At 48.7% G+C, this 27,539-nt stretch overlaps 1 protein-coding gene across 2 annotated transcripts; it reads left to right on the top strand.

Annotated features, from left to right (window-relative positions):
- Positions 1-62: 62 nt before the first annotated feature.
- Positions 63-27,539, top strand: rusc1 (RUN and SH3 domain containing 1). Of its 2 annotated transcripts, XM_054741149.2 has the most exons (12): positions 63-194; positions 1,888-5,105; positions 7,492-8,337; positions 11,153-11,269; positions 11,353-11,429; positions 11,558-11,732; positions 11,938-12,043; positions 12,127-12,173; positions 12,247-12,737; positions 12,820-13,022; positions 17,664-17,831; positions 22,744-27,539. In XM_054741149.2, exons 2-12 carry the CDS (start codon positions 2,003-2,005, stop codon positions 22,907-22,909), a joined length of 5,499 nt encoding a protein of 1,832 aa, XP_054597124.2. In that variant the 5' UTR covers positions 63-194; positions 1,888-2,002; the 3' UTR covers positions 22,910-27,539. The 2 variants fall into 2 exon arrangements, with proteins under 2 accessions (XP_054597124.2, XP_054597125.2); XM_054741150.2 differs by lacking the exon at positions 7,492-8,337.

The following is a 27,539-nucleotide window of genomic DNA, read 5'->3' as shown; positions in this document are numbered from 1 at the left end:
TATTTCTTCCAGATGAATTTGATAACAAACAAGAGGTGTGGTTTGATATGGGACCAGGAGGGGAGGAATGTTTCTGAAATCTCGCGGGAACTCACGCCGAGCCTGTGAACGTCGAGAGCATCCTCACGGACTGCTGGGATGCGAGAGATCCGGAGGAGATGGAGACCTTCATACGTTTGTCCCTGATTTTGAACGTAAGTCCGTTTTTATGACTCTTTTATGTCCACAGAAACATAAATCCCGTTTTTAAACGATTTTCCTTTGGCGTAGAGGGAAAAACCTGATGTGACACGGAGGATGCGCTGGTTCAAATCCCACAAATCCGCTTTTGACTGTGACAATAATGCTAGCGCGTGGATTTTAACTCAAAACTGTTCCTTATGAAGGCTTAAATGGACATTTGAGGGTAAAATGTGCAGCCTGGCGTTAAGTGGGGCGTGTGGGCCTGTGAGCGATGCGGTTGGAGGTAGCCCCCCTCCTCCACCCATCCTCTCCCGTCTCCATCAGCTCCGTGGCCGATACTAAACAGTTAAATAATAGTGATTTGTTGTTTTGGGGGTGAATTTCAAACAGTCGGTTGTGTTTCTGTAAGCAGGTCGTTTAAAACTCAAGAGTGGAGGAGCACCGTCCCCTAAGATGGGCTCCTGCGTTGTTCTGCACTGATTATTTCACGCTCCAGTTAAACGTGCGTTGTGTTCACGCATTGCTCTAGGTATGGAGGGATGCTGTCCTCCTTCTTTTGATGCCTCTTATAGCCTGCAAGGACGGACAGGCCCAGATGGAGACAGACTCGTGAATGCCACTGAGGCTGTGAGAACAGATGATAAAGTGTCAGATTCATTCAACGTATGGTTTGGATTTAAATGAGTGAGAGCTCCTGGAACCAGATGAGACAATTTGATAGTACTTGACTGTAAAATGTCCCAAAAATGATTAAAATGTACGTTTAAATTTTCTAAAATGATAACAAGTCTTAAATATTTCAAATCCTGAATATTATCTTTAAAAAATACTTATATTATTTCTGTCAGTTTGTAATATTTAAAGGAGTAATATGTAGGAGTTAAACTGACATCCTGTGGTCAAATTTGGTTGCTGCAGTCACTTTCTCACTCCCGTTTTGAGTTTCATGGCTGTTGTCAGTTACGGAGCAGCACCAGAAGATAGACAACTAACATAGACGAGTCACACACAGGAAGTTGATTAATAGATAAAAACATTGTCATATCTGGTGGTAGCACTCTTGAGTGTTTTACAGTAGGGAGCACTTACTACACGTAGTACAGTAATATGCCTCCAGCATAAAAGGAAGTTTAATAGTTCTGAACAAAGAGCAAGTCACCCCCTACCAGAGTATTACTCCACTTCCACTTCCTGTTTGAAAAATGCAACAAATTACGTTGCCTAGCAAACCGAGAGGGCGGAGCCGCTAAAAAACACACACACACACACACACACACACACACACACACACACACACACACACACACACACACACACACACACACACACACACACACACACACAGAGAGAGACTCACAACAATATTGCGACATCATATGGTACCAGCTAACGCTCTAGGGTACCTCTTAGCCAATAGCGATGGCAGATTTAAATTCACCTGCAGTGCAGAGTTTTTACCTGACAACGGCACAACACTGACAGTTTTAGGCAGAAAATTAAAAATTTAACTAAAATGCACTAAAGTGCAAAACTATATATAATATAATATAATTAATATAATATAATAAATATAATATAATATATTCAACGAAGGGTTGAGAAAACAGATTTGAATGAGAATCCAGCATATGAGGTTTTTCTATAAAACTGCTTTAGGATGTGCAGACTTTCCTTATTCACTCCATCTCTCCTTTGATGCTGCAGGATCTTGGGAGTCGAGCCAAGATGTGACTGTCACGGTGCGTCATAGTTAGGTTCTGTCCAGCCTACACGCTTGTTTCTATAGCAACAGAAGTATCAGAGAAGTCCCATTCCAACAATGCAGTCCTCCTCTCAGGCCTCGAAGCCACGGCGTTTTGACGCCAGCAGGCGGAACATTTCCCAAGCTGGATCCAAGGTTCATGGTTCCAGTTTTCAGAGAGAGGATAAAAACATGAACACCATCAACAAGACCTCGCCGAGGAGGATCACTAAAGCTCCTCCTGCCCCGTCCATGATCAGGCCGGGTGTGCAGCCTCGAGCTCCGGCCATCCAGTCCAGACTGAGCTCGCAAAAACAGGTTTCCAACGTCTCCAGAGGAGCTAAACCCAAACCCAAAAGCGCTCGTGCAACTACTGTAGTCCCAGCTGCAGCCAAAGCAGCACCTCCTCCTCCGCTCCCCAGTGTCCTCCCTCTTGACCCAAACTGCAATGAGCCCAGCCTCCCGTGTCTGTGCTGCGATGGACGTTCTCCGCAGGACAACAACAGCATGTTCAACCACAACCACAACAACAACAACACCATCTCTCTCAGACAGCAGATGCAGTTGCCACCTCCTCCAGGCCCCCTAGCCCCGGTGCAAGATGGGAAGAGGGCTAAGGAGCAGGTCCCGTCGGAGGCCAAGGCCCACAAGGAGCCTCCTGCCAACCTGGAGAAAGCAGCAGAAAAAGCAGGTGAAGGGGCCGACGTGGATAACAAGAAGAAGGTCGAGGAAGATGACGATGATGAGAGCAGTGGAGATGTTGCTATCGATGAGGCAGACAGTGATGACGATGATGATGATGACACTCTGGTGCCGTCCTGCTGTGACTGCCCCCCATCTCTTTTGGAGTTCTCGCTCTCCTCGTCTTCCTCCTCATACTCCACTTCCATCAGCTCCTGCTCCGATCTGGATTCCGACTGTGCCGACCAGTCCGCCTCCATCTGCTCCTCACACGATCAGGACAATCTGTTCATTGCGCTGGACCCCAGGGAACACTGTCTCGATCCAGTTCCGGAATTCCAGCTTTCTGCCCGTTCACCTCCTTCTCTTTCTCTTAATAAAAATCCGTTCTCCCGAGCTTCCCGCTCTCCAAGTGCCGATTACTCCCCAGATGAGGGCTACCCCTCCGCACTCGACTCACCTTCTCCTGACTTCCTAGGACTCAAAGGTGACTCTGAGGTCAACAAGCTAGGTTTGCTTGACTTCCTGGAGTCCGTAGGGGAGTTTGGTAAAATGGAGCGCTTCAGCCAGGTGATCCAAGTGGCTCACTGGGATCTGGAAGGGGAGCAGCACTGGGATGTTCTGCGGGACCGTTTGGATCACCTGGATCGTCTGGAGAAGGTGAACAGGGAGGTTAAGCTTGCCTACATCGCCAGACTCCATGAGAAAGGTTTGGACCTTGGAGATCTGGAGGAGCAGGACCTCACAGACGTCATGGACGAAATGGGAAACATAGACATTCCCTGGAAGTTGTACAAAAGCCAGAGTGGAACACTGAGGGACTCTCAGGAGTTTTCCGATGCCGGAGTTGACCTGACTGCTCCGTCGGACTGCGACGATCCACTTGTTCCTGACTCACCCTCCCCTGAGGAGCCTCCACCTAGACCACCAAAACCACCGGCACGTCATGCCAGTGTGACCTCTGACCTTCACACCTACATCCACATCAGTAGAGAGAGCTCCTCCACAGGCGTCACCGCCTCCCCCACGCTGGTCACCTTCTCCCCTAACTCCTCGTCCCCCACCTTCACCACGTTCAGATGTGAGAAGCCTCCCCCTTCGTCTCCACCGTCCGTCCCTCCTCTCCCCGCCTCCAAGCCGGTCTCTTACCTCACCCTCTACACCGCTCCTTCTCCACCTCCGCCCATCGCCGCTCTTATTCCTCCCATTCCTCCACCCAGAAAACGGCACCTTGCCAGGAAGGAGGCCCAGCGCCTCGCTGCTCTTCAAGCTGAGCAGGAGATGACCCCCGTCTCCCTTCCACCACCCACCACACGCCCCCCCCCTCTGCCTCCTCCGCCCGTTATTTCAGTCACTTCCTCCTCCTCTCCACCTGCATCACCACACCCACCCACCTTGCCCCCGCCCCCCTCCTTCCACACTTTAGATGTGGAGATTCGGAAGCTGCTGATGCTGGCCGGACTGACCCAGGCGGAGCTGCTCAAGCTCAGCCCTGAGCTGGGCGTCTGTGTTGGGGGGCTGGAGGAGAAGGAAGCCGATAATCTTGTTACATCCAGATCTCTGGAGTCACGAGAGTTCAGGTTGCAAGACGGAGGGGAGGAGAGTGAACCTGGTGCAGGCCAGTGTGATGGAACAGCAAATACAGTCGAGGGAGGTGAAAAGGAGGACGAGAACAGCAGCGCACAAAGAACCACCTCGTTTACTGAGATGGCGAGAAGAAGGAAGAGGAACACGAGTCTGATGGCTGACCATTACTACAGCTCAAGTTTTAGCAATTCACACAAAGCCATGAGCATCGAGGCTTTCCAACGTCCTAAAGAGCTCCCCCCCAGTTCTCCACCGCCACCTCCTCCTCCTCGTCCTTTGCCTCCAATCCCGCCTTCGCTGTCACCCCCAAAAGCCAGCACTTTACCAGCCAACTCTGAGCAGCCTGAGCGCTTTGATTGGCTCATAGCGTTCACACCCGAAGCCCCGCCCCAGCTCTCAGCCGCGGAGAAGAGAAAATCTCACACGGAAACCCCCAAAAAGCCGACGTCATCGGGCTCGCCTGCACGTTCCGGTCCAAGAGTCACGACCTTTAAAGAGCTGCGCTTCCGCAACAAGAGCGCCTCCCCTCCGACGAAGGTGATAACTGAACCCGAGCCCGACCCCGCCATCGTCACGCCCGATCCAGACATCCTCTACAACTTGAAGTGGAGAAGGGAGAAGGCAGGCAGCGATGGCAGCCAGTGGGAGTACACCTCCCAGGCTCAAGCCCTGTTGATGCAGCCGCCGCCAGCCCTCACCTCGATGGCCGCCCTGCAGGAGATGCTGCAGAGAGCCGACGCCGAGGGCAGGCAGCCTGAGCTGTGCCCGTCACGAGAGATCTGCGACAGCAGCCTGTGGAGCACAGGCAAGGAGGAGGAGAGAGGAGAAGTTCAACCAGAGGTAAAAGAAGAGGAGACGGTGGAGGTGAGAGGCCAGGCTGACGGAGGGAGAACGCTCGAGTCAAGAACCACGGGTGAGTTTGAGCTTTGTGACGAGTCTTTGACATTTATGTTTGTCTTTAGAGGGTTAATTCATCCGTATTTGGATCCGGCTGCAGATAGAAAACCAGGCTTGCTTCTTCAGAAATAAAAGCCTTTGACAGTAAAATAACAGGAAGCTGATGAGAGTAGCATGAGTCACAGAGAGGGATAAGTCATGATGGGATGGATGGGGGTGCTGGGGGATAAACGAGCACACGAGAGTAAACCAAAGAGGGCAATTTAAACTGAGATGTAGCGGGATAAAGACCGTAATACGAGGAGAAAGTATTAGGCTGGAAACTTTCCAACCAGTACTTCCTGTGTGGATCATCAGAGTGTGATGTCATCACAACCTCATTCAATAATTCATCCTCTCTCCACACTGAGTGGATCTGATGGTGGAGAGCCCACTGAGGAATCTGTTTTCCTCATTATTCCCCATTAAACCAGTCTGCTGTCATCCTGGTTTCATCCTGTCTGTGGGTCCTCAGGTCTTCCCGACTTGCTGCTTTTAAGCCCCAACAGCCTGGGATGTTCATCCGCTTGCTGCCGATCTCCACCCTGGTCCAGAAAGCTCCCATCAAATTACTTTTCTGATTCGGCGCTGCAGGAAGCCTCTCAGAAACTCGGCTTCGGACCTTCCAAAGTCCGGATCTGGTGAAAGAAAACATCGAGTAGTTACTGTTTAAATATGTGAGATTACTTTGACGTCTTCAGCGATTTTCCTTGAGAAATTCTTGCATGGACAAACAGAAGAACACACCGCGTGTACACCTTTAAGGGGTGGATCTCAGTGTGTGAGCCAATTGCTGAGAACCTGTGTCATGAAAACAGGAAGTATCATATGTTGAGTCCAGTTCAAAGGCAGCTCCAGTCTAAACAAGGTACGGTTTCCTGATTTAGCTTTCTCTTTCCTGTAGCCAAGCAGAAAATTGGGCTGCCTCTCCAAACGTCCACAGAGGCGGACGCCATGACTGAGCAGAAACAGACTAAGTAGTGTTATCTGTTAACTGACTCAGCATTGTGAAGGGGGGGGGGGGGGGGGGGGGACAGGAAGACAGGGAACAGAACCGAGACGACCAGCAGGTGATGGGAAGTGAAAGCAGAGGAGGACGCGAGCCAGAGAGATGAGTCTTGTTGATCAGCAGTGGCAAATGAAGTAAATAAAGCTGTAAACCAGTTTCTGCTGGCATAAAAAGTTAGAATCTGGAGTGACTAAAACTTCCTCATTCATTCCAGTTTCTGTCTTATTTAATGTGCATATTTTAAATCTTAAACATGTATGCAGTGTTTGTTTAGATTCTTTGTCCTTCAGGCCAGATGGTCTTGAAGGTTTAGTTGGTGTCAAGATAAACAAAGTCTGGTTGTTTCCAACTAAACCTTAAAGGTGTGGATCACTAAAATAAATGCATTTTAATGATTATTTCTGATTCTAACGGGTCACTCTGAGTTTTCATGCAGGCTGAACATGAAAATAGTCTCCTACACCTATCTCCTGCAGTAGCTTCTGATAGAAAACAGACAGTGAAACTCTAGGATAGAAAATCCTGACGGATCTACGTCACGCTGTCACTTACATTCATGGAGTCGCCCATCTTGGCTCTCGACGGGGAAGGCCGTTGTTGGTTTAGCGTCCAGGAAACAGCAGAGAACGTCTCTGCTAGCAGAAGCTAACCGTTAGCATTAGCTACTCCACCACACAGCAGAACTCCTCCAGGCTTGTGTTATTTGTGGAGATAAAACGTCAACGTCGCAGAGCGACCAGAGTCAGTGATAGAGTCGTGCTGCTGTTAGCCAATCAGAGGAGAGATGTCCAGATATCAGGAAACGAGACCCTGCCGTCTAAAGCTCAGCTGTGATGCGGCTCATGTCTAGAGCACCGGTCTTTTTTACCCACTGAATATGACTTAGGAGGCATTAATTCCTACTAGAGACCTCTGCAAACGTATTGATTAAACGAGCGTTCCACACCTTTAAGGTTTATTATCCACATCATTTTGGGTTATTTTAACTGGTGCACCTGAGTAGAAACCCCAGGTAGACAAAGCAGAAGGACGGGAATGTTTGGTTTTCATAAATCAGCCCCATTCACCTCCGTGAGCTGCCAGTGCGCTCCAGTTTAAATGCTGTACTGCTGCTCTTAGGAATGTGCTTTTGTCTCTCGACTGACACTAACATTCTTCACATCTCTCTCTCTCTCTCTTCCCATTTCTTTGCCTCGTTAATTTGAACCGAATCTTCCTCGTCTCTCTCACCTATCCATCCTGTTTGGTTGCATCCATTGTTTGTCCAACTGCTTGGCTTTGCTCCCTTGCATCACTGCGCTCATGCATCTGCCTTCTAATAATTTTTTACCTTTTTCCACCCTGAACTAAGCAGTTTCCTCACCCCCACTCCCCCTCGCCCAGTCCTCCCAACCCTACTTCCTGCACCCTGCCCTCCCTTCCTTTCGCCCAGGCTACTGTAGCTCACAGCCTCTTGCAGATCTCGGCTCCCAGAGACGCGTAGGCGAAGACAAACACTTCGGCAAACACTGGAGCCCCGCTGCCAGCTCAGCTCGTCTCCACGGAGATGATTCCAGCTCTGGATTGAGCGATTCTCTGGTTGATTTAGGTGTAGGTTCGCCTCGCTGCTATGAGGATATTTTTAAACGGAGCACACAATCGGCGAATCGAAGCTTTACTGATTCTAGAGCCAACAAAGGGGAGCTTGTGTCTGACTCGGTTTGTAACTTGGACTCCCTCTACAGCAGCGATTCGGGGAGCCCCCTTGCTGGGTGTGACCCGGTGTTTAGCGGCACCACTGGAGGGCCGGGCTGCTCCACCCCCTATAAGAACATAGACGTTATGATGACGTATTTAGACAGCATCGGCGCGGTGGACTCTCTGTACTCAGAGCGGAGTTCACACGCAGACCGTAACCTCTACAAGGCAAGAACGCACAAAGAGCTCCCCCCACTCCCCACCTATTACCTGTACTCCCCTAAAAACTGCCCCCTTCACCGAGGGTCCCCTCCTCGCCTCTCTCCCATCGGAGCCCTCTCTCCTCCCCAGCGTTCCGGAGCCCCCTGCTCCCACCTGAACTCCCCTCTTTTCCCCCGCTCCCATACCCTACCTGCCCTCGCTGCTCCCCTCTACTACCCAAACCTCTACCCTCCTATACCACCCAGGCCTCCCCACTTACCCCCAAAACTCTACCAGGGTCCTCTGCAGCCACATGTGGCGAGTAAGACTTCTCTCTTCTCTTTCACGACATTTTACGTCCTCTTTGTGTCTTTTTCTGTGGTTGTCCTTTGTCTCCTGGACAGATTTGTCTCATGGAGGATTTACAGATCTGTGAGGAACTGTAGTTGTTGTTTCGGGCCTTCTGATGCGTCCTAGCCGCTCTATCCTTCTGAGACCTTCAGACGGGGAACAGCTGTTCCTGTCACAGACAGTCACCCTCATCACTGTATCTGTCTTTGTCCTCCTGCTCTGTCTGTTTGTCTCGTCTGTGCCGTCTCCGTGTTGTCTTTGTCTCTGTGCGCTGTTAAAACCGACTCAAGCGTTTCATGCAAACCAAACCCAAAGTGCTGATTTGCAGCGAGGCCCTGAAACGAAGCTACCTCCTGCTAATTCTGTACATGTGTGAATTTAGCATGTTTATATAAATCTTCTTATATAAACCCCGACGTGGACGACACCTGCCCTGCACGTGTGTGTGTGGTTTCCTTCTTAAGTCTCACCTCGTTTTTGTGCTAGCTCTTCCTCAACTCTTCAAATATGCTTGTTGTAAATTTGTAAATCAATTTACGTCGACTCCCCAAAACTTCTCAGTTCCCGTCATGGATTTTCTTTATTTTTCCCTGTGAAAAATAAAAAAAGACAGAAAACTCCAGAGGTAGGACGGGGGTGGGGGTGCTGTTAGAGACTCGATTCTCCAGCAGAGAAACTCTGAGCGAGGGTGGATGAGTGGGGGTGTACAGACGAGAAAAGGTGCAGCAGGGCAGTCGAGAAGGAGGAGGAAGGCCCCGTCGGGGAGTGAGACGGCCAACTTCACAGTTTGTTTGAACTCAGGGGGCCCCCTTGTGGCCTGGGGGCCCAAAGCGGTTTCCTGCCCTGCCTGCAAGTGGCACCTCTGCATATTACCCACAACCTTTCAAGGCAGAGTTTTAAATTAATGTTTATGTTTATGTTTATTTATTCGGCAGACGCTTTTATCCAAAGCGACTTACAATTTATAACCTATAGGGCATGTTGTGATCTGTGGGGGAAACCGGAGTACCCGGAGGAAACCCACGCATGCATGGGGAGAACACGCAACTCCACGCAGAAAGGCCGCAGCCGAGTTTCGAACCTGCAACCTTCATGCTGCGAGGCAACAGTGCTAACCACTGCGCCACCGTGCAGCCCCAATTAACCCCCGGAAACCCAAATTTAGAAAACAACCGCAAAATCTTTTTTTAACCTTTCACATGTTGTTCTAGGAGGCCAGATAAACGGGCCTATTTACACATTTTAGCAGCCAATAGTGTTGCAGAACTGAACAATAGGACCTATTAGCAATGTAAATGTGGTTTTAAAAAGAAAAAAAATGGGGAAGGTTTATTTTTGTAGACTTAAATCTGATGTTGTAATATTACAACCGTGGGTCTCTGGGGGTTAATTAAGACCATCTTATATTGAGAAATGATGCAGTGAATGCTGTTTTCGGGTAGCGGGTCAACCGGTTACAGCTCTCTACATGTGTTGGATTAACTAAACACCAGAGCTGCAATGCAGAAAAACTGCAAAGATGGCGTCGGCTCAGGAATGGTGCTCATTCAAAACGGGTTTTCTCCTTGAGACACGAGCAGACGAGGTACTTAACTCATTCACTGCCAGCCGTTCCCTGATCAGATTAGCCCTTCACAGCCAGCGTTTATCAGTGTTTTCACTGTTTTATTTTTAAGAGTCACAGAATGTTTTGTGCTAGGATGATGTCGACACCAAAACAACCAAAACAAAGAGGAGACTCGCCTCTTGCATCAGGAAGAATCCGCGCTTTTCGAACATTGTCCGTTCTTTCGTAATCCGTTGTTGAATTGTGATCGGCAGACACTTTTCCGGTTCGCGCCTCACTTTTTTTACAGCGGCGGCCCAAATCGATCTCCTAACACATGGATGTTCTGCTTCCTGATCACGTGACGTGTGACGTACGCGGATGAAGATCGGCATAAGAGCGGAGATGTTTGTTCTCACGGTGCGGGGGCTCGTCCGACGCCCACACAGTAAAAAAAATGCCAATGACGACTTTAGTCCCGAACAACCTCAACTGGCTCCTTTTCGATGCGGAGGAGCAGCGACTCCTCTCCGAGTTCCTCCCGGATGTCCGAGCTCCTCGCCCTATCGATGGAAACTCATTTTGGTCGCTTGTATCAGCAATCTCGTTCTTTCGGTCACTACCCAAAGCTCGTGACCATAGGTGAGGGTAGGAACGTAGATGGATCGGTAAATCGAGAGCCTTGTTTCCTGGCTCAGCTCTCTCTTCACCACGACAGACTGGTTCAGCGTCCGCATCACTGCAGACGCAGCACCAATCTGCCTGTCGATCTCCCGCTCCCTCCTGCCCTCACTCGTGAACGACACCCCGAAACACTTAACTCCTCCACTTGGGGGAGGACCTCTCTCTCGACCTGGAGTTGGCAAACCACCCTTATCCTCAGTCAGTGAGTTTTAACTAGTGTTACAGAACATATTCCCGTTTATTTTTGATTCCCACAAATTCCCGTGAAAACTGGGTGGTTAGTTAGGCATCAGTTTGTGGTTGAGGTTGAGTTTCAGACGTTTCTAAGATTCTTGCGTGAACTTTCCCATTTGAATCCATGTTTTAACACAGAAGATTTTGGTGAGTTGACACGGGAGAACTTCGCATCGCTGTTTTTAAATGTCAGCTCAGGTTAGTTCGGTTGTCTTCTCCAGCAGACCAGAACTGCTTCCATCCCTCTAACTGCACCTACTAATGACAACAGTGATATTTCCGCATTTGTCCCACCCGTAATCACCATTTCTCTCGCTGTAAGCTGTTCGCAGTGTCTTGTTCGCCGGTTCTGTGCGGCGGAGCGACGCACCCTGGATGGGCGAGGATGCGGAGCGTCCAGTCAGAGGTCTGACCTCTCTGTGTCTGCAGGAAAAGAAAGGTGCTCGTGTTTCTGCATGTGTCCGTGCACGGCGCTCCCTGTCTGCTGTGTTTTGACTGTGGACAGTTGTTTTTCCTCCTCAGCGCTAATCGGTGCAGTCGGCGCAGCAGTGGAAGCCATCTTAGCCCAGTTCAGTTCTTCTCGGACTATCGTCCAGAAGGTTAGTCACTGATGACGAGCTTGGTGCCTCAGAAATCTCCTGCTTTTCGTTTTGCTCTCTCCTCTCCTCCCTCTTCTCAAGCTCCCTTCTCCTGAAATGTCTCGCTGTATTTCCTCACCTCTCCTCAGGCCTTATCTGGAGACAGCGCCGTAAATCCATCTCTGGGCCGCCTGGTGCTGCAGTGCCTCTGCCCCGCCCTGCATAACTTGCTGACTGATGGCTTGAAACCTCACCAGAGTGACCTGATTGCAGGCAGGAGGCCAAACTCTGCCTGGGGTCTGGTCCAAGCCACAGCGAGGCCAGGTAGCACGCTTTGTTTCTGTTTGTTGTCTTTATTCTTCCCTCACACATCTATCCAAACTAGCCGACTTCGCCGATGAAAAAGCTAAACGATGTGATCCGGCGGGAGGCAAGCATCGATTGGCTGATGAGTGCCATGCTTCACCGCAGTCAAGTTCTGTTTCTTCTCCTCCTTTTTTTTGATTTTCCAAACGTTTCTCATCTAAAGGTCCTAAAACTCAGGCCTTGTTCAACCTGCGAGTCCGAGTGGGCGAGCTGCCCCAGCTGGAACGGAGCAAACACAGGTTCAACACCTTCCTCCTCGGACTTCTGAAGTAAGGACGACTCGTGTGAATCCCACATCAGGTTCAAGCTCCGGGTTTGACCTCCTGTTTAATCGTTCTCTTTCTCCTCGCAGCACCAAGCTTCTGGATTTCTGGCTGTCTCATCTTCAGTCTTGCTGCGGTGAGTTTCAAACGCGCCACAGATCATCCTGTAGATTTCATAAACGTCGTAACCGTTTTTCTCTACGTCTCAGATGTGCTGGAGGCGTGTTACCATCCCAGCTCTTTCATGCGCCTGTCGCTGACCGCCTGTCGACCTCAGTATGAGGAGCTGCTCCTCGTGCTGCAGCCTCTCAGCCTGCTCACCTTCAACCTGGACCTGCTCTTCCAGCACCACCATTTGGAGCCGGATGCTCAGAGGCCGGGGGTCCTCAGCTCTCCCCTTCAGGAGGCCGGGCGACAGCCGGACACACGAGGCCAACCAAACATCACGGGCAGCAGATACACAGAGAGCCTTTCTGAAGTAGACTTTGGAAGTCCAGAACATCCAGAAGCTACAAAGTCTTCAGCTGATCCAAAGGTTGGAGGGCGGGAAGGGTGTGCACACCCAGACGCTGAACCTGGAAAGGCTTCGTTTACTCTTGGGCAAACGAGTCCTCAGCTGCTGTGGGTGCAGGAGAAGGACATTGGAGGTTTACCTCCTCCGGATGCTGAGGAGGACAGCTTCACTCAGCAAGCAGGACAGGTAGTCACACCTGTTCTGTTGTTTGTTGTTTTTGTGTGATTCTTCCAAGCTGATTTTCTTTTATCATGTGTTTTAATTCCAGGCGATCCAGCAGGGATGGGGAGCTGTGATGCGCTGGGGGGGGCGGCTGGGTCACAACCTGTCTGCGGGGAGAAGGGAGGAGGCCCAGACAGGAAGTGACTACGCTCCTGTCAGCGGTGGCACTCCCGTTCCCTGGAGTCTGGGGCGACTCTTTGGAGCCTCTAAAAGCCCCAACAGCCCAGCTGGTCTCACCCCCCCAACCAGGTGACTCTGAGTTTATAACACAAGTGCTGCTGCTGCTGCTTGTTCGCACAAATGGCTGCAAATGCAGTTTAATTTTCACATCGAGTGGAGTCCCTCCTGTTGGTCAACCCCAGCGTGGGTCACGGGGGTAGCTGCTCCAACAGAGAGGGCCATGCCCTCCGCTGTCCAGCAGAACGTTCATGCTTTTAAGATCAGGATCAGACCCACCTTTTTAGTTTAGCTTTTAACTGATTACATGTTAAGTATTTCATGGACGTAATTTGGGGGGGGGGGGGGGGGGGGGGGGGGGGGCATGTCCCCCACTTTTTCCAAAGTCAAGGTTTGACCCCTGCACTTTTTACCATCAAAAAGCAATATTACGCTATTTTCAAATTGACACTGATTGAGCTCTAGGACCAAGCGGAAAACAACCGTTGTGTTGAAGCCTGTTTCCCTTTAGAGCATACTGTAAAGATCCCCCCCCCCCCAAGTGTCTCTCCCACTTCTAGAGTGAAAATTACGTCAATGCGTATTTTAATCCTTCCAGTGTTTCCTCTGTGGAGCCCTCTGCCTCGGTACCGGAGGTCGGTGGCGGCGGCTGGGGCGCTCCTTGGGTCGTGCCCAGGTAGTGGTGGGGGGTTGTCACTCTCCCTCCCAGGGCACCCTGGATTGGTGGCCTAGATTGCCGTGGATCTGCGGCTGTCGAGGCAGATTGCTCCCTTGATGGCGTGTCTATCATTACCTGTCCAATCTGAGCTCAGCCTAGTGTTTACTGTGGTCTTTAAATGTGGACGAGTGTGTGTGTGTGGGTGGGGGGTGGGGTGGGGGGGGGATATGGGTCATATGGGTCATTTTAAGCACTTTGTGTTGCATCCTATGCATTAAAAGTGCTTAATAAATAAAGTTTGATTTGATTTGAATCTCCACCAGCTCCACCAGAAGGACCTCAAGGTTTCGCTGGCCAGCCTGGAGATACAATCCCTCTTGCATGTCCGCCTGAGGGCCTCCTACCTGAAGCGTCTGTTCTGGGTGGCGTCCCGGCTCCTCCTTAACTCATTCACTGCCAGCCGTTTCCTGATCGCCAACGGCCTTCGCTGCCAGCGTTTCTCACCGTTTTTACTGTTTTTTTAAGAGTCACAGAACGTTGCGCGCTAGCATGATGTCGATGCCAAAACAACCAAAACAAAGAGGAGACTCACCTCTAACATCAGGAAGAAGCCGTGTGTTTCGAGCGTTATCCGTTCTTTCATAATCTGTTGTCGAATTGTGATCGGCAGACGCTTCTCCGGTTCGCGCCTCACTTTTTTTACAGGAACGGCCCAAAACGATCTCCAAACACATGGATGGTCTGCTTCCTGATCATGTGATCTGTGACGTATGCGGATGAAGATCGGCTTCAGGGATGAGATGTTTGTTCTCTCAGCGCGGGGGCTTGTTCCAATGCTCAAACAGTAAAAAAATGCAAATGACGACTTTAGTCGTCATTGGCAGTGAACGAGTTAACCCTCCCACTGTCTTCATGGGTGACCCCGCGAGGATAGTGGACCATTGAGCAGGATTGATGGTTTATCCCACGCATGGACCTCAAGGGATAAACCATCAATCCTGCTCAATGGTCCACTTTCCTCGCGGGGTCACACCCGTTAGGACAGTGGGAGGGCTAAACTGCCACCTTAGGAGGACTTTTAAGTGCCCTAATGATCCTTGGAGCTATGTTGTCCAGGGACATTTTGCTCGTGGTAGGGTTTCCTTTGGCAGATCAGTCCAAGGTGAAGAGCGAGACAAAGGGTGGTTACAAAACCTTTTCATGAGTGTACAACTAGAGGGTTACCAGAGCGTCACCCTGGAGCCGGTCCTGGCATTAGGGACCTGGAAGATGGGCTTTTGGCCAGCCTTTTTTTTTTCTTATCCGGCTCTCAGAGAGTACAGAAGCTTTTTCTTCAGCTCCCTTATCTGCTTCCCCAAGGCTCTCTGTCCTGTCTGCCTACAGAGCACTTCTCTGCATTTCTCCTGAAATCACTACTTCTCTTTTGGAAAATGGACTTAATTAACTGGTCATTCAACGCAATTGATAAGATTTTTTCTACGATGAGAACGGAGAAGGGGGCTCCCACCTGTCCCGAGGGGACATTCGCAGCGGGATATGCACTCGATTCTTGGGAGGTCTGGCGAATCGTGTGCCTCTCTCAGTTGTCCGTCGAGGACGTGGAAGATTTGTGGATATTCGGCCTGATGATCTCTGGATTTCTTCTGATTGGAGTGGGAGGATATCTGGTTTTCTGGAAATTTGGGAAGACGGGAGCGATTGGAGTGCGACCCGCACCCACGGAATGTGCCGCCCGTGCGGTGACCTCACAGACTGGGACGTTACTCGAGGTGAACCGTAAGCTGGACAATGTCCTCGCGGCATTGCCTGTGTTAGTGCGCAAGATGGATGTCATCTCGGAGAGGGTCGCCGGATGGTGTGGGGATGTTTAGAACGTATAATTGGCTTCACTGGTGGACATGAATGACCACTTAATGAACTCCAAGGCAGAGAGGAAAATTATCTCTGTCTGCCCTAAACAAAGTCTTGTTTATCCTTATCTGACGCCAAGGCAGCCTCCAAGGAGGAGTTTTTTTGTATAATAGAGCTACTCCCTGCGAGAGGGTGCTCGCTGCAGAACCACAAAGGCGGAGCTGCACCATAAGGTGAAGCTGCACCAGAGTCAGCCCCGCCCATTCACGCAAACTCAGCCTAGCCCACTGACTTCCGTCTTTGTTTTTCTACTTTATCGCAAACTAACTTGACCCACATGAATTACGGCTGTTACTAGTTTACAATCGTTAATCCTATGTTCTATGCTCCAATTAAACAAGATAAATATAACTTGCTACATGACAAAGCCTGAATATATCCTGAAACGAAAAGGTTTCTTTTAGCGAATCTGTCCACAGCCGCTCTGACAAAACTGGTGTACAACAGCATATTACATTATTGAATGGGTTCTGGTAGTCTAGTGGCAACATCGTCTGACTTAAATTTTGCTTTCCCCTCAGCTGATGCTGGTTCGATTCTCGGTGGGGTCGGCAGCAACCTATTTAGCCAGCTGAAACATTTAATTTGTTTATTTTTTAGTTGTAATGTTTATTTTCTGCAAAATATTTATGTCTCTAAAAGTTCTTTGAATTTAGTCGTTCCTAATCAGCATTTTAGTTGAAACTCTGCTCACACATGGACTCACACTGGCTGAATAAACGAATATATGTTAAACGGTATACCAGTAACTTGTTGTAAACAAAGTACTGGCAAGTGTAGCTAGAAATGAAGAAAAGAGGTTGTAAACTACCTATTACTTTCGCTACTGGGAGAAGAACCTGCGGGAAAATGCATGTCAACCAGACTCCATAACCACTGAACCAACACTTCAGATAACAATAATGTGGCGTTACATGTAATTGTGCTACCCAGTGTGTGTCTTTGTAGATGGGATGAATGGTTTATTGGCGGTGTCTCAGTAGAAGTCATTTCAGAAATAATTTGTCAGAAAATTCACAGAATATCCAGATTTGAGAACCAAGACCAGACCCGCTTTGGGGGAGGAGACCAAATTGAAGCTGAGATGGGAGGAAAATGCATGAATGAGGCCAAAAATGGCTTTGGCGTGTTTCTTATGAGGAAATGACAATATAACATGGTTAAAAGTTCCAAAAGTTTGATTTTTAATTATATAGAACCTTTACAAAAACTGTTCAATTAACTTCTCAACTCCGTCCTCAATCTTGCAATTTTTAGCTATAACACCTAGCCTAGTGAACTAGACCAAATTCTTGCTTTGCAAAGAATGGTCTAGGCATGCTCCATTGGAACCTCAGCAGCTCCTACCAGGACTCTGGCTAGCCAATCACAGCTCTCTAGAGGGGTTTCAAACACATAAAGAGCTGTGATTGGTCCATAATGGTGGGCCAATCATAGTGCTCTATCTGCTTAGTGAACAAATCACAGAGCTTTATCCACTTTGTGGGCCAATCAGGGTACTCTATATGCCTGGTGGGTGGGATGATGCAACAGAGTGAAACAAGAGTATGTCACATTCTTTGTCCAGTGGAATGTGGAGATCATTTGAAAGACAACGGTAGAACCCGCCCCACAACCGAGAGCCGTCAATGGAGCATTGCCAGACTAAATAATACATTTATTTAGTCTGGCTTGCCAGGCTATATAACACCCTCTTTGGTTCCAGAATGCTATCAAGTCTGACAACTGAAAGGAATTGGACTGACTCTGATGGAATGGCCGGGGCTGATTCTGGAATGGGCGGGGCTGATTCTGGCGCAGCTCCACCTTCTGGTGCAGCTCCGCCTTTGTGGTTCTGCAGCGAGCACCACTTGCTCCCTGCTGGGACTAACTCTGCTATGCCTTTTTTTACCTTACCCCAGTTATCCTCATGTAACACCCTTTTCTTCTAATGAAATGAGCGCCGTTCTGGCTGCTCTCGTGACTGCCTGTACCTGTTTTTGTCTACATGTGTGTGTGTGTTTGACCTTGGTCAGGTTGTGTTTGCGGAGTCAAGTTCCTATGCTCTGGGTCGCTGGAGCGCTGGCAATAAAGCTTATTCTGATTCTGATTCTGAACCGGTTACTTGGACTTGTGCTGTAACTGCCTGTGTTTTTCATCCACAGGCGTCCTTCTCAGTGGTTGGCTCCCGGTGTCACCGCTCTGACCCGAATGGTGAGCAGCAGTTCTGCTCCGATACTACGACGGATCCCTGAGCCCATTGGAAGGAACAAGTCTGATTCAGAGAAAGACACAGACACTCTGGAGATGAAGGACAAACCCAAACCACTCAGGTACTTCGCTCATGGGGATAGTAGAGAGGAGGGATGGAGGCAAGAGACAGACTATAGCCAGGGACTAGAACTACAGACTATAGCCAGGGACTAGAACTACAGACTAGAGCCAGAGACTAGAACTACAGACTAGAGCCAGGGACTAGAACTACAGACTAGAGCCAGGGACTAGAACTACAGATTCAAGCCAGGGACTAGAACTACAGACTAGAGCCAGAGACTAGAACTACATACTAGAGCCAGGGACTAGAACTACAGACTAGAGCCAGAGACTAGAACTACAGACTAGAGCCAGAGACTAGAACTACATACTAGAGCCAGGGAATTGAACTACAGACTAGAGCCAGGGACTAGAACTACAGACTAGAGCCAGAGACTAGAACTACAGACCAGAGCCAGGGACTAGAACTACAGACTAGAGCCAGAGACTAGAACTACAGACTAGAGCCAGAGACTAGAACTACAGACTAGAGCCAGAGACTAGAACTGCAGACTAGAGCCAGAGACTAGAACTACAGACAAGAGCCAGGGACTTGAACTACAGACTAGAGCCAGAGACTAGAACTGCAAACTAGAGCCAGAGACTTGAACTACAGACAAGAGCCAGGGACTAGAACTACAGACTAGAGCCAGGGACTAGAACTACATAGTAGAGCCAGGGACTAGAACTACAGACTAGAGCCAGGGACTAGAACTACAGACTAGAGCAGAGACTAGAACTACAGACAAGAGCCAGAGACTAGAGCCAGAGACTAGAACTGCAGACTAGAACTACAGACTAGAGCCAGGGACGAGAACTACAGACTAGAGCCAGAGACTAGAACTACAGACTAGAGCCAGGGCGTAGAACTACAGACTAGAGCCAGGGACTAGAACTACAGACTAGAGCGAGGGCCTAGAACTACAGACTTGAGCCAGGGACTAGAACTACAGACTAGAGCCAGGGACTAGAACTACAGGCTAGAGCCAGGGACTAGAACTACAGACTAGAGCCAGGGCCTAGATTTACAGACCAGAGCCAGGGACTAGAACAACAGACTAGAGCCAGGGTCTAGAACTACAGACTAGAGCCAGGGACTAGAACTACAGACTAGAGCCAGAGACTAGAACTGCAGACTAGAGCCAGAGACTAGAACTACGGACTAGTGCCAGAGACTAGAACTATAGACTAGAGCGAGGGCCTGGAACTACAGACTAGAGCCAGAGACTAGAACTACAGACTAGAGCCAGAGACTAGAACTACAGACTAGAGCGAGGGCCTAGAACTACAGACTAGAGCCAGGGACTAGAACTACAGACTAGAGCCAGAGACTAGAACTGCAGACTAGAGCCAGGGACTAGAACTACAGACTAGAGCCAGAGACTAGAACTATAAACTAGAGCGAGGGCCTAGAACTACAGACTAGAGCCAGAGACTAGAACTACAGACTAGAGCCAGAGACTAGAACTACAGACTAGAGCGAGGGCCTAGAACTACAGACTAGAGCCAGGGACTAGAACTACAGACTAGAGCCAGGGACTAGAACTACAGACTAGAGCCAGAGACTAGAACTACAGAGTAGAGCCAGGGACTAGAACTACAGACTAGAGCCAGGGACTAGAACTACAGACTAGAGCCAGAGACTACAACTACAGAGTAGAGCCAGGGACGAGAACTACAGACTAGAGCCAGGGACTAGAACTACAGATTCAAGCCAGGGACTAGAACTACAGACTAGAGCCAGAGACTAGAACTACATACTAGAGCCAGGGACTAGAACTACAGACTAGAGCCAGAGACTAGAACTACAGACTAGAGCCAGAGACTAGAACTACATACTAGAGCCAGGGAATTGAACTACAGACTAGAGCCAGGGACTAGAACTACAGACTAGAGCCAGAGACTAGAACTACAGACCAGAGCCAGGGACTAGAACTACAGACTAGAGCCAGAGACTAGAACTACAGACTAGAGCCAGAGACTAGAACTACAGACTAGAGCCAGAGACTAGAACTGCAGACTAGAGCCAGAGACTAGAACTACAGACAAGAGCCAGGGACTTGAACTACAGACTAGAGCCAGAGACTAGAACTGCAAACTAGAGCCAGAGACTTGAACTACAGACAAGAGCCAGGGACTAGAACTACAGACTAGAGCCAGGGACTAGAACTACATAGTAGAGCCAGGGACTAGAACTACAGACTAGAGCCAGGGACTAGAACTACAGACTAGAGCAGAGACTAGAACTACAGACAAGAGCCAGAGACTAGAGCCAGAGACTAGAACTGCAGACTAGAACTACAGACTAGAGCCAGGGACGAGAACTACAGACTAGAGCCAGAGACTAGAACTACAGACTAGAGCCAGGGCGTAGAACTACAGACTAGAGCCAGGGACTAGAACTACAGACTAGAGCGAGGGCCTAGAACTACAGACTTGAGCCAGGGACTAGAACTACAGACTAGAGCCAGGGACTAGAACTACAGGCTAGAGCCAGGGACTAGAACTACAGACTAGAGCCAGGGCCTAGATTTACAGACCAGAGCCAGGGACTAGAACAACAGACTAGAGCCAGGGTCTAGAACTACAGACTAGAGCCAGGGACTAGAACTACAGACTAGAGCCAGAGACTAGAACTGCAGACTAGAGCCAGAGACTAGAACTACGGACTAGTGCCAGAGACTAGAACTATAGACTAGAGCGAGGGCCTGGAACTACAGACTAGAGCCAGAGACTAGAACTACAGACTAGAGCCAGAGACTAGAACTACAGACTAGAGCGAGGGCCTAGAACTACAGACTAGAGCCAGGGACTAGAACTACAGACTAGAGCCAGAGACTAGAACTGCAGACTAGAGCCAGGGACTAGAACTACAGACTAGAGCCAGAGACTAGAACTATAAACTAGAGCGAGGGCCTAGAACTACAGACTAGAGCCAGAGACTAGAACTACAGACTAGAGCCAGAGACTAGAACTACAGACTAGAGCGAGGGCCTAGAACTACAGACTAGAGCCAGGGACTAGAACTACAGACTAGAGCCAGGGACTAGAACTACAGACTAGAGCCAGAGACTAGAACTACAGAGTAGAGCCAGGGACTAGAACTACAGACTAGAGCCAGGGACTAGAACTACAGACTAGAGCCAGAGACTACAACTACAGAGTAGAGCCAGGGACGAGAACTACAGACTAGAGCCAGGGACTAGAACTACAGACTAGAGCCAGGGACTAGAACTACAGACTAGAGCCAGGGACTAGAACTACAGACTAGAGCCAGGGACTAGAACTACAGACTAGAGCCAGAGACTAGAACTACAGACTAGTGCCAAAGACTAGAACTATTGACTAGAGCGAGGGCCTAGAACTACAGACTTGAGCCAGAGACTAGAACTACATACTAGAGCCAGAGACTAGAACTACAGACTAGAGCGAGGGCCTAGAACTACAGACTAGAGCCAGGGACTAGAACTACAGACTTGAGCCAGGGACTAGCACTACAGACTAGAGCCAGAGACTAGAACTGCAGACTAGACCCAGAGACTAGAATTACAGACTAGAGCCAGAGACTAGAACTACAGACTAGAGCCAGAGACTGGAACTACATACTAGAGCCAGGGACTAGAACTACAGAGTAGAGCCAGGGACTAGCACTACAGACTAGAGCCAGAGACTAGAACTGCAGACTAGAGCCAGAGACTAGAACTACAGACTAGAGCCAGAGACTAGAACTACAGAGTAGAGCCAGGGACTAGAACTACAGACTAGAGCCAGGGACTAGAACTGCAGACTAGAGCCAGAGACTAGAACTACAGACTAGAGCCAGAGACTAGAACTACAGACTAGAGCCAGAGACTAGAACTACCTACTAGAGCCAGAGACTAGAACTACATACTAGAGCCAGAGACTAGAACTACAGACTAGAGCCAGAGACTAGAACTACCTACTAGAGCCAGGGACTAGAACTACAGAGTAGAGCCAGAGACTAGAACTACAGACTAGAGCCAGGGACTAGAACTGCAGACTAGAGCCAGAGACTAGAACTACAGACTAGAGCCAGAGACTAGAACTACAGACTAGAGCCAGAGACTAGAACTACCTAATAGAGCCAGAGACTAGAACTACATACTAGAGCCAGGGACTAGAACTACAGACTAGAGCCAGAGACTAGAACTACAGACTAGAGCCAGAGACTAGAACTACCTACTAGAGCCAGAGACTAGAACTACAGACTAGAGCCAGAGACTAGAACTACCTACTAGAGCCAGGGACTAGAACTACAGACTAGAGCCAGAGACTAGAACTACAGAGTAGAGCCAGAGACTAGAACTACCTACTAGAGCCAGGGACTAGAACTACAGACTAGAGCCAGAGACTAGAACTACAGAGTAGAGCCAGGGACTAGAACTGCAGACTAGAGCCAGGGACTAGACAGATATGAGTCTGAGTCTTTGGCCAGAGACTGGAGCCACTCCTAACATGTGGCCAGTAAGAGGCCATTTTGTGAGTTCTTTAAGGATAAATGGATCTGAGTTCTTAGGTTTAATTAAATTCCAGAGAACGGTGCATTTTAATCTGTTTTAGAAACTTTAAAGAAGACGTGTCCCGAAGGTGCAGCTATTTAAGACTTGACCGAGTCAGAACCCTCAGTGATGATCTCACACAACAATTTTAGGCTGGATTGTTTAATAAAACACAAAAAAACGGTTCTTTTCCATTTATGTAGTAACGTCCTCCCCCTCCAGGAGCAGCGGTGGGTTGAACAGAAACCAGAATAGCTCCTGTTTTCATTTCTGCCTCTGACTGGTGACTCACCAGTCTGACTCTGACTGGTCCTGGCTGTGACTCACCAGTCCTGCGTCCTTTGCTGGCGTTGTTGTTTGTGGCTGCTGCGTGCGATGACGATGACGGCTGAAGCTGACTTCTCTGCCTCAGGTCTGTTCGAACGCTGTGCCACCACACGGGGACCGGTTCGGAGCTCAGCTTCTGCAAAGGGGAGGAGCTTGTGGTGTTAGGAGGCGTCGACCAAGACTGGATTCGGTGTCGTCAGGGAAACAAGGAGGGGCTGGTACCTATTGGCTACACCTCCCTCATCATGTGACACTAAAACCGCTGCACTAACTCAGTTAAAGAAATAAACAAATGCATATAAAATCTATACTTATTTATAGAAACGTATATATTTGGTGAGTCTTGAGAGGTTGTGAGGTTGCAGCGCTACTCTGAGGGATATTTGTCGCTGCTGTTTGAGTTGAGAGCATAGCGCCATCTGCTCTGCTTTACTTTCATCACCAGTCGTTTTCACCATATGGGATGTTTTCCCACAGCAGTCCTCCCAGTGTGGCGACATTTAACGGCTCTCTGTCAGCAGGAACACAGCAGATGGTGTGAAATAATGACTCAACTCAAATTTAGACGCCTGGAGGCGCCTCTGATCTCTGAGTCAAGTATCCCTTTTTAACGTCTTTCTTATTTCCTGCCCTCCGCCTCGGCCGCCGATCGGGAGCCGACGCTCTGCCCCGGCAGACTCGTGCTCTTTCCGATGGGCGGCTGTGTGCCCGCCGGAGGAGAGAGAAAGCATGTTGGAGTACCGCGCTGCAGCTTTTGGTGCACACCGCGTAACTATGTAGTGAACTGTAGCCGTGTAGATCTGTGTTCTATCGACCTTTCACCCTTTATCAGCCTCTCATCTTTGGCCTGGTTTGTGTGTGTTCCTGTTATATATTTGACCGTATAAATATATATATAAATATATATAAAGACTACGTGTATAGCTAAACGAGCAGAGACTGGTAGATATAAAGATAGATGGCAGATGAGTGTGGTGTTACATGATTGGTCCATTTCTACTTGTGCAGCTTGCCTCACCCATCCAGTGAAAGTTTATTTTAGGTATAAAATCCAATAACTTCCCTCTTGTGTGCTTCGTGTGCTGCCGATATAGCTCAGATGTGTTTTATTTATTGTCCCGTGAATCCTCTGAGTCTAACATTTACAGCGCGGTGCCGAACTCATCCCTCGTTTCTTTAAGTTTTACTTCCAAGGAGCTCCTCGTATGTAGAAGTGATCCCGACCAATGTTCATTCATGTTTTCTGAAGGTCTTTCGAAGGTTTTCCCAGAACTTTTTCACTTATTTACAGTGGCGTGTCCGGATCTTTTAAAATGGGGTGGCCCAGGTGAGGCACAACTTTGTGCATGGGTGGCACCACTGGTTATGCTTTTTTTTTTGTTTTACCCCCCAAGCCTTTTGTGGACAATGAAAAGCCTATTTAAAGGTAAATTAGTGTGGTGGCACCTGGGGTGGCCAATCAGATTCCAAGGGTGGCATGTGCTACCCGGGCCACTCCCTGGACACGCCCTTGCTTCTTTTTCTATTTATTCAATGTTAGTTATTCATTTGCAGATTTTGAAAGGGTAGAGTATTCAATGGTTGGTTTTACTTTTAATAAAAAAAAAAAAACAGCAGCAGACTTCTCAACAATTTAATTTCATAAATAAAAGAGCGCCCTTTCTGGAAGTATCTCCCGTTATCCTGAAAGGTAAACGCGGACGCACATGCGTTACCGGCGGCCAGTTTTACATCCACTACTTTTTAGATATATATATTTAATTTTGACATTTCCTTTGTTCTTCTCCACCTGTTTAATTTGCACGTTTTTATTGCTAAACATTGTCATGATTTGGTTCAAGGGCTTAAAGTAACACTAAACCTTTTCCTGCTCCTCCGCCCTGCTGGTTGAAAGTGGAATTACAACTGTCGTAAACAACCCTGCCGGAGCTAGCGGCAACAATGAGCTAATGCTAACATGAGCCAACTAATACTAAAATAAACCACAAAGTAAAAAGATCCACACTGTTGGACAAAAATATTATTACTTATAAGTCCAGCAGCAACAAAGCCAGGTCACCATCAGTCCGTGATTTTGTAGCCTCCTTTAGCTCCCTCCAAGCTATCTTAGGACGCACCGATGTTCACTGTGGTTTTAGCTCTTTGCTTCACCTCCAAAGACATTACTCTCTTACTTTTACTTCCTGGCTCCGCCAAGGTGCGGTAGCACATTTGCAGTTAGTACAAAACTCAGCCGCTAGGTTCGTGATAGGCACTAGGCGCAGGGAGCATATCACCCCTGTGTTGGCATCCCTTCATTGGCTGCCTGTGCAATACATGGAAAAATTCAAGGTCTTGGTGCTGGCATACAAGGCCTTACAAGGAACTGCTCCAGCATATCTTGGCAACCTTTTGCATAGGCACGCCCCCTCGCGGGCCCTTCGCTCAGCCGGCAGGGAGCTGTTGATCGTTCCACGCACTAAGTGCAGGTCACGGGGGGACCGTGCGTTCTCGGTGTTGGCACCTGCACTTTGGAACCAGTTGCCTTTGGTTGTGTGTCAGTCACCCTCATTGGGATTTTTTAAGACTCGCCTTAAGACCAATTTTTTTGTCAAGGCTTTTCAGGATTAGCAAATTTTACCCGGTTTCGATGCCCCGGCCTCTTAATCTTTTTCAGGATTTTATTTTTTGCTTTTACTCGCCTCTTTTAATTGATTTTATGTTGGTTTTACGATTGTTATGTTTTATTCTGATGGTTTTATGTTTTTATTGTGCCGTGTTCAGCACCTTGGGCGTCTGCATTGGTCGCAGAAGGGGCTTTATGAATAAATGAAATGAAATGATGCCAACAGAAAAACCTAATTTCTTATTTTTTTCTATCTGTGCTTTTTATTGGCCATTGGCGAACTGAAAATGCCAATCGCAAGCGTTACAGCTAACAGCCGTAAAGCAGGTAAAGGGCCCCCCATAGAGGACCTACCCACTCCACTGAACTATCAGATATGGTTTTTGGCCAGCAGAGGGCAGCAGAGTGTTGTCAGATATGAAACTGGTCAAGTTTCTACCTCAACAATCACTGAGATCAACATTATATCTTAGTTTAAAGTTTAAAAAACTATTTAGTGTTACTTTAAAATACAGTAAAATGCAAAAAAAACAACGTTCAAAGACCTACGAAAGCCCGAAGAACTACATTTAAATGCCATTCTGAAAGATCTCATGACTTTTGGCTTTTTCGAAGTAAAGTTTAAAGAAATCTGGAGTATTTCAGAACTTTTGCATGTCCTGTACAGCTACACACGCACCTAGTAATTAAAGAGAATATCAGACAACAGCAATTTGCAGCTCAATTAGCGGTTGAAAAAACCTGATTAAACTATCTTCAGCTCTTAATCTGAGATTAAATCCCAGATGTTCTGGAAGTTTCGGTGAATCCTGCAGCTTTGGTGGCTTTTTCTGATCATAGTTGATGTTAATGGAAGTGGCCGTGGTTTTATCCAGATGCTGCTCACATGAAACGTGTTGCTTTGTGCCATATATTGATTTGTTTGTTCTCTATATTCTGTATGGATTACTATGCATCTGCGTAAGTGTTTCAGCTGTTTTTGCTCATCAACGAGCCAAACGCTTAGTTTGATGGTCCATCCGAGGCGTTGAGGCGGAGGAAGCAGGAATGCTTTCGTTGGCGTTGAAAAACAAATCAGGGACATTTCAGCTCTTCTTGTTTTATCGTGAGAGTGCTATGTAGCATGAGATTATTGGCGCTATGGCAACAGTCCAGTAGCAGCGAGACAATAAACCGTTTCTCATCATGTAAATAATCATCACGACAAAACGGCGTCAAACTGAAAGTAATAAGAAATTATGTCGACTTATAGATTGAACATTAGTAAAAATATTAAAGTTTTTTTTAATAACGTGACTGAAAGCTGGTAATTTATTGGATGTTCTATTTATTGATCTTGAGGTATGAAAGGAACGGCTCTCTAGAGCACCGGGATCTGGAGGAGTCAGAGCGAACATGGAGGTGAAGGCAGGGATGATTCTGAGCACTTAGATGCGTCTGCACATCCTGCACTTTCACTGTGTGTGTGCGCGTGTGTGCACGTGTGTGTGTGCGTGCATGCATGCGCGTGTGTGTGTGGGTGCGTGTGTGTGTGCGTGCACACGTGTGTGCGTGTGTGTGTGCGTGTGTGCACATGTGTGTGTGCGTGCACACGTGTGTGTGCATGCATGCGCGTGTGTGTGTGCGTGCGTGTGTGTGTGCGTGCACACGTGTGTGCATGCGTGCACGCGTGTGTGTGCGTGCATGCGTGCGCGCGTGTGTGTGTGCGTGCACACGTGTGTGTGTGTGTGTGTGTGTGTGTGTGTGTGCACACGTGTGTGTGTGCGTGCATGCACACGTGTGTGTGCATGCATGCGCGCGCGTGTGTGTGCGTGCGTGCACACGTGTGTGTGTGTGCACACGTGTGTGTGTGCATGTGTGCGCGCGCGTGTGTGTGTGTGTGTGCGTGTGTGCACACGTGTGTGTGTGTGTGTGCGCGCGCGTGCACACGTGTGTGTGTGTCTGTGCGTGCGTGTGTGCACACGTGTGTGTGTGTGTGCGCGTGCACACGTGTGTGTGCATGCGTGTGCACGTGCGTGTGTGTGTGCGTGCGTGCACGTGTGTGTGCGTGCGCACACGTGTGTGTGTGTGCGCGTGCACACGTGTGTGTGTGTGCATGCGTGTGCACGCGCGTGTGTGTGTGTGCGTGCCTCCTCTCTGGTGTATCGTAGCCTTTAGACACTCCCGTGTTCCTCTTGTTGCTTATGGTGCAGTGCTCCTCTGGTGTCGGTCAGTGTCCGGTTCCTGCATGTGCTTGTTTGTAAATACACCAAATAAAAAGATCTGTTCAAACCAAA

Source organism: Nothobranchius furzeri, chromosome 5 (genome assembly GCF_043380555.1).
Source record: "Nothobranchius furzeri strain GRZ-AD chromosome 5, NfurGRZ-RIMD1, whole genome shotgun sequence".
Classification (NCBI taxonomy): domain Eukaryota; kingdom Metazoa; phylum Chordata; class Actinopteri; order Cyprinodontiformes; family Nothobranchiidae; genus Nothobranchius; species Nothobranchius furzeri.
This window is presented reverse-complemented; position numbering and strand designations above follow the sequence as displayed.

Coding starts and splice junctions, on each gene's coding strand:
- rusc1 (XM_054741149.2), top strand. CDS start 2,003: ATGCAGTCCTCCTCTCAGGCCTCGAAGCCACGGCGTTTTGACGCCAGC. Junction 11,430..11,557: donor CTCGGACTATCGTCCAGAAG/GTTAGTCACTGA, acceptor ACCTCTCCTCAG/GCCTTATCTGGAGACAGCGC. Junction 11,733..11,937: donor CCAAGCCACAGCGAGGCCAG/GTAGCACGCTTT, acceptor TCTCATCTAAAG/GTCCTAAAACTCAGGCCTTG.